General features: G+C 29.2%; 1 protein-coding gene across 1 annotated transcript in view; it reads right to left on the bottom strand.

Moving 5' to 3' along the window:
* Positions 1 to 3736: 3736 nt before the first annotated feature.
* Positions 3737 to 7143, bottom strand: part of LOC143228591 (proteasome activator complex subunit 4-like) — a 125514-nt gene continuing 122107 nt past the window's right edge. The window contains 1 exon segment of the mRNA XM_076459817.1: positions 3737 to 6525. Coding sequence (XP_076315932.1) covers positions 6391 to 6525 — 135 coding nt within the window. The 3' untranslated portion in view covers positions 3737 to 6390.

The following is a 7143-nucleotide window of genomic DNA, read 5'->3' as shown; positions in this document are numbered from 1 at the left end:
TTTAGTCCTTTCGTATAAATTTAATATATTAGTTTTTAATTTTTAACATATTTAGTTAACAAATTCTTAGTTTGTTCGTTCATAAATTTTTACTTATTAATTTAATAAAATCAGAAATCGTCATTACTTTATATTTATTATAAATATTAGAATTTTTGTTTTGTATATTATCTACCCATCGCTTGTGTTTACGTATTTCTCAAATTGTAGCTAACAAATAACACCGAACTGTGTTTAACATATTTATAAGGTTCAGATATGTAGGCACCCTATAGAATTTGCCCTGAGACTCCAAGTTCTTAATCTATCCCTGGCTGTAATACTGCATATTATACAAGGATATTTACAGCAGTTTCCTTCATTAAAGTATCTCTGAATAAAGTACTCTTATGTTTAAACAGCCTGATCAGACGATCTCATCCAAATCAGTGTGATCAAGAGAAACCGACATCTATCGTCAAATAACCAATTAAGCAGAAAGAAACAAACTCGGAAATATATTATAAGTTTCTTCACTATTATTCTGTTATTCAGCGAGCCTATCTTTTTCTTTTAAAAAAAATCAGTTTCACCTGAAAACATGAAAAGAAAAAGACCAAAGTTGTGAAAGGAAACAAATCACAATAGTCAATTAAGAATTTGTTTGTTAGTTTTAGTTACGTGTTCCTTTAAAGTGTCATTACATGTGATATTTGAATCTTCCTCGTGTTAGGTACAGGTGTTCTATTAAGGTACACAAATATCCGACAAGAAGTCTAAAGTACGCTCAAAATGCAAGTTCATAATTATTAAACAAAGAATAAAATGAACAGCAACAACAAAAACGGTAAAGTAAATAAAACTCAGAAACACAGAAGTGTTTATTCACACCGAGATGTATGATACTAACTAGTTTGTTTTTTTTAAACGTACACTTACTTTTCTTCAACCTAATTTTCATATTCTCATCTGCTACTATGGAATCTATAAACTAATGATGCCCCAATGAATCCATTATTTTATGAAATGTATCTGGGTAAGATAACTTGACAAGCTTTCCTAAATCTATAAATTCAGTTAAGGCCTATTCTTTCTTCTGTACCCTGTTTTGAAAGTTTGCTCTGGATACTTCTTTCTGATGTATCATTTCAAACCTATTGAACAAGGCAGCTACAAGTACTTGACAGTTGTTATGGTTCTCAGCTGAAAGACTACTTAATTTCATTAAAAAATTTGTCGTTTTAAATGACAGCAAGATTAAAAGCGAGTAGTGCATTCTTTAACCTGTTCACTCTGGAAGTTATTTTGAACTGAATTTGATGCAACTCCAATGGTACATTTTTATCATGATCCATTGACTTCATGGTTGGGCAATGTCAGTGAACTAACCTGCTAAGTTCTGGAATTGGATATAATGGTGAGATGGCTGGAATAGTCAAGGAAGATCCTGCAGCAAGAGATGGCATAGTAATAGATGTGGAACCAAATAGGATCTCTTACTCCATATTTAATTGTAATTACAGTTTTAAGTAGGATTTTCCTGTGCAGATGCAGATTTAGTTGGTTTAATCTCTGCATTTACCAATTCCTTTTCCAGATGTTTTGTTCTATCACTAATGTTCTTTATTACTCTAATAACCTTTCTGTACTTTTCCAAATTTGTTTTTCCAGCTTTTCTTTACGTCTTTAGACAACTTGTTTTACTTATATACTAATCAATGTTCCAATTCAGTTATTCCACTAATTACTGCTACTTCAGATTATAGATTACATATGACAACTTTATTCTAGGAAACCACTACATATATATAGCCCTGCACTGCCACTTAAAAGTTGTAGAAATGTATGGATTAAGTTCACTTGTTGCACAATATTATACAGTTATGTATGACCACACGAAGGTATGGTCATGAATGCTTACCTCTTGCATACATACACGTGTGTGTATATATCTATAAATAATTTTGTTTAGCTGCATAGTTATGGTTGAAAAGATGATTCGTACACATAACTATGACTTCATGTAGAAACATTTATGTATATTACAGTGACTGCAACCGATATCACTCGACACAAGATTAACAATATTTTGTTAAAAATGTGAGGTGCAGTTATAATCATTACAACTACATCTAATCATAACTTTATTTAATACTCATTGAAATTATTAAATAAGGGATGAAAACAACAAATAAAACTTCAGCCAAGCCCTGGGTTCCAGGCTGTAAAGGTCACGTAGATGAGCAGATCTTGTCAGAAGGGTTTACATGCTTGCTGGTGCACTCTGGACCATTTTGGAACATTAATTATCAATATTATTTATTGGTAGCATGATCAGTAAATATTGGACTTTATTGACTTTTAATTCATGTTCCAATGCCCAAAACTACAGACCAGTTAGCATATATTAAAAAAATAAAAAATGCAATAACTGTACAAATAAACTTCCATATGAGCAGACAACAGATCAAACATTTAAAAACTAGGTCTTCTACAAAACAGTTATGGATACTTCATTAATTTTCCTGAAAAAAAAGTAGGAGAAAATTACACAGGTGTATACCAATTTCTTGGGTGTTTGAAATCCCCAGTTTTCCATTTCTGCATATGACAGCTTATAAGACAGAAAACAAGTATGGAGTATGTGACAATTTTTTTAATGTAGTGATAAATTTTTACTTTTTACAAAAAAGTCCTTAATTTCTGAAGACATTTCAGAGAAATGTCATGTACATTCTCTCTTTCTCATTGGATCATAGTCTAATAATAAAGAAGTAGCAAATAGAAATGTCTGATGAAAGACATATCTATTTTATGTAATTATAAACAAATAGGCAAAATGAGTACATCATTAAGGCAGAGAGTAAGACTTAAAGCCTATTCCTATGCAAATTCTTTTCAATTGTATGTTGTTGCATTTTAAAGAATTCATGTGTTTCCAAAATACTTTAGGCTTTGAAAGACATTTTATGGTTGGTTTGCCTTCTGCCAATCATCCAGTTAAAAGGAGCCTCACATACTAATTTCATTTTACCACCTCAGACAATTTTGAATTGAGTCTACTAGTACTGGTATTTTTTCTCCAACCCTACTACTCTCACCCATCTAAAGTTTGGTTCATTGGGTTTGAATTAATTGGATGTATGGCTAATTTGACAATAGAAATTGTGTAAATCTGCCAAATTGCAGCTAATCCTTGATCCTGTTAAACAAGTGAAGCAACTTTTCATCTTTTTAAGAACTTGTGAAAGAAATATTTAAAAATACATACAAGCTTTTCAGGTATTAAGTAATATGTGTTAAAGAATTCATGGCAGAGAAAATGCCCAACAGATTAAAAATATTCCACTTTTTGTTCTTTTAAACTCATTAGGAAGTGTTAACTGAAACAGCCTGCTCATCAAGCAACTTTTAGGAAATAAGGAGCTGAATGAAACAGGAAATTATATCAAATAATTCTTTAGGCTAATGCTAAACATGTAACTGTTAACCTGTTACTCTTACACAGTTGTGGGCTGTCCATTACTTTATCTTTTAGGTAGACAGAGTACAAAACTCAAATCCTTTTATTTCAAATACAAAGGATGACTAACTTCTCTGAGGAGAAACAAAACTGACATATTTCAGAGTATATCATTTCCTTATTACAACAGTTCTTGTTCAATATTATATTAGTAAATCACTGGATGTAAATGTCAAAAACTTATAATTATAGCACTCTTTAAAAACAACAAAAAAACAACTAATTTACGCCACCTGTCTGAAAATTTATTTTCAATTTTATTTGATTCTTGAACTGCCCAAACTACATTTATATGTAAGTACATATAGAACATCTAATCAGAAATTTCTTACAGTACAGGTAGTCAGTTTTTTTTAAGGTAAGTATATATTTACTGAGATTACTGTAAAATATCCCTAGCTATGCATGCTAGAATTTACTACATTCTTTTTTTTAGAACACAATTTCTACATTTATTTAATTTGAACATTTAAAGGCACTGATGCTTGAACATGAAACAGATGTATCGTTTGAGTTATATAACTTTTTTTACTTTGTAGCTCAGACAACACTTATTGAGACATTAGAAATTAGAAGTTTTTAAGGTTCTTCATATGATTATAAGCTAAGCATCAATGCCTTTAAATTATTTATAATTATTAATAAGTAAAACATTTAATAAAAAATATACATGAATTAACAAAAATTAAACTGTCTGCAGCAGTAAAGGAAAAAATATCATTATTTTTATTATTTTTTTGCTAATCACATTGTCCACTTCATGATGGGCATAAAACAATATCTCCAACTATTATATTGAATAAATTAAAAAAGCAAGTTACCTTTCTGATGCAAATAGTACATATTTAAAATATAATGTAGTATTTTGTTACAAATGTGTTGTCACAAAACTAAACTTTAGGGTGCATGCAATAAACTCACTAGTCTTTAGTACACAGCACAAAGAGAAATAGTGTTCACTTCCAGTTGTAGAAAAACAAATTAAAATAATCCACTAGTTTTTAGTAGCAGCTTCTAACTGCAGAAGAGCAAGTTGAAAAGTTCACTAGTTTTTTGAAAATGGACATGTCTCATTTCCAACAACAGAGAAAACATGCTTTTTAAAAAAGGGCAAAATTGCAACATGCAAAATGATTGCAAATAACTTGAAGATTTGAAAGGTTTCATAGCATATTTTAAAACATATGACTATATAATTTCATATGCAGCTATTCTATTTGTTATTACTGACTTCTTTAAATTTTATACTGACTTTAAATTAAAAATATATTGATCAATAAATGTTTACTACAATGCCACTCCCCTTCTACCAAATTGAACTTTTGGTCTATTTTCATTTGCCCATTGCTGGACAAACACTATTTAACTCTCCTGAGTTAATATTAATAGCTGATACAATATTTTAAATTGTATCAGCAAATGTTTTTACAAATAAAAGAAAAGTATGAAAATGCAATGGATGTTCATATTTTTTCTGACAGTAATACATAAATATTTTAAGCAGAGATTCAGAAAAAATTCTATCAGTTTTTAAAACAATAGTTTCTCAAAAATTAAAAAGAACATAGAAATTAAGATGCTTGAAAGAAAAAGTGTAAGTGCTATTTTGTTGTTAAGGTCAAAGCTACACAATGGTCAATCACAAGTGTGAAGGATCATCTCCTGAAAGTGTGTATTATAAAGTCCCTAGCTTACCAACAAGCCACTTGGGAGGGGGATCTTGAGAAAATAAAAATTTCGATCTATATAACAAATTAATACTCATCTTTGTAATGCATACCTGAACTTTGGTCGCATTACAGACATATACATTATAAAAATGACTACTACAGTTCCTTTTCCTGTGATGGTTTTTGGTTTTTTCCAAAACATCTAGTTAAAATCCATTTATAAGTTGCTCAGTATGTGTTTAAAAATTAAGGTTAGAAAATATGTGAAGTAAAAAAATGTAACACTGATTTGTTTCATCAACAACCTAGCAGTATTTGGTTGAAAAACGAAGTAAATCATATTTCTTTCTGACAAGTCACTAAAAAGTGCTGAAACACACATGTGCAATTAAACATGAAAAATATTAATTACAAAAATAAAGTATTGTTAATTTGTTTTATTCAGAAAATTATTAGAAGATGATTAGCTACTATATGATAATTGCAATTGGAAATTGGTACATTATAAAACTGATTGTTACTTTTTGTGTTGAAGACATTTTATAATACAACTGAATATTGAGAGTGAAAGCACAGTGTGCAAACTGTTTTTAAATAGCAAGATTTCATAGATAAATCTAAAGATTTTGACTCAAAACTAATAACTTTAAATAACACTCAAACTACTGTTTATAGCTTGTTTGTTTTAGAAGGTAACAAAATTCTTTATCAAGCTATATTTAGGTTTTGTCCTGGAATAAAAGACTGATTATTAAATTAGATACTGGACTTTGTGTTTGATTTGTAAGTTTCCTTATAAACTAAGTGAAGTTTGAGCAAACTTTCAACCTCACAACTATATATTTCAGATTGTAGAGTTCACCAACTCATGTTATGTATTTGTCAAACTTTGTTCATAGCAGAACAGCTTTACCATTTTACATATTAAAAATTTCACTTCACTACAAAATCATAAACCTATGTGGCTGAAGTCCAGCTTATTTAATGGCAGTTAAGGAACTGATACATTAATATTTTCTTTTCTCACTTTTTAATAATTTTTATAAAGTCCCATATATCAATAAGTTTCATACAAAACATCTCCAAGATTTATCTCAAGCTCTTTTTGAAAACAAATTATTATAAATTCCTTTTTAAGAGCATTCAGAATAAGCTTTCTTTTACCGTATCAAATAACTTTTTGTTTCCATCTCTTTCTCTTTTATCTAGCACCTGATATTAAGCATAATAGCTTGGTGAAACCAAAAGATCTGTAATAACAGCTAGCTGGTCATCAGTAAACTTTAATTTATGATCTCGCCAGCTGTCATGATGTGTGCGGCGGAAATTGGAAAGTGTCTTCTTGATTGTAGACTGAAAAAATCAACAACAAATAATTCAGAGACAAAAATGTTAAGATAATGCTATCATATAGACATTTGTTTTCCTTTTATTACATAGATATAAAATGTCAAATTAAGCCTATTAGTAATTTAATACTGAGTAAAGCAACTATCACATGTTTATTTTTCAGACAGATTTGTATAAGCTATAAATCCTAATTTGATTTCATGTCTACAGTATTTACCAATTTTAGTAGAATCAAAATGTGATACATAGTTTGAGAAAATAATGTAAACACTATTTCCAGCTTAGTTTGTTTACCTATTTTCTTTTTCTTTTTAAAGAGTCCCTAGTTGTAGGTTTGAAAATATAATCTTGTATTTTGATTCAATTTATTTCTATACAGTTTTGATGACTCCTATTACCCTTTTGAAATTAACAATTCTGAATTATCTTGTACTACACAAAAATTCATGAAAAAAATTAAAAATTGTATTCTAGTACACAACGTCAATAACAAAATTCACCTACAAGTTTACTTACTTCTTTCAAACTATTGTAAAAATTACTTTAGACCATACAATAAAGATAAGAATATTATGCAATTTCTTAAAATTTTTATAGTCAAACCATAGCTGAAAAATGGCA

This window comes from Tachypleus tridentatus, chromosome 10 (assembly GCF_004210375.1).
Source record: "Tachypleus tridentatus isolate NWPU-2018 chromosome 10, ASM421037v1, whole genome shotgun sequence".
Classification (NCBI taxonomy): domain Eukaryota; kingdom Metazoa; phylum Arthropoda; class Merostomata; order Xiphosura; family Limulidae; genus Tachypleus; species Tachypleus tridentatus.
Note: the sequence above shows the minus strand (reverse complement) of the source record. Positions and strands in the feature narration are given on the sequence as shown.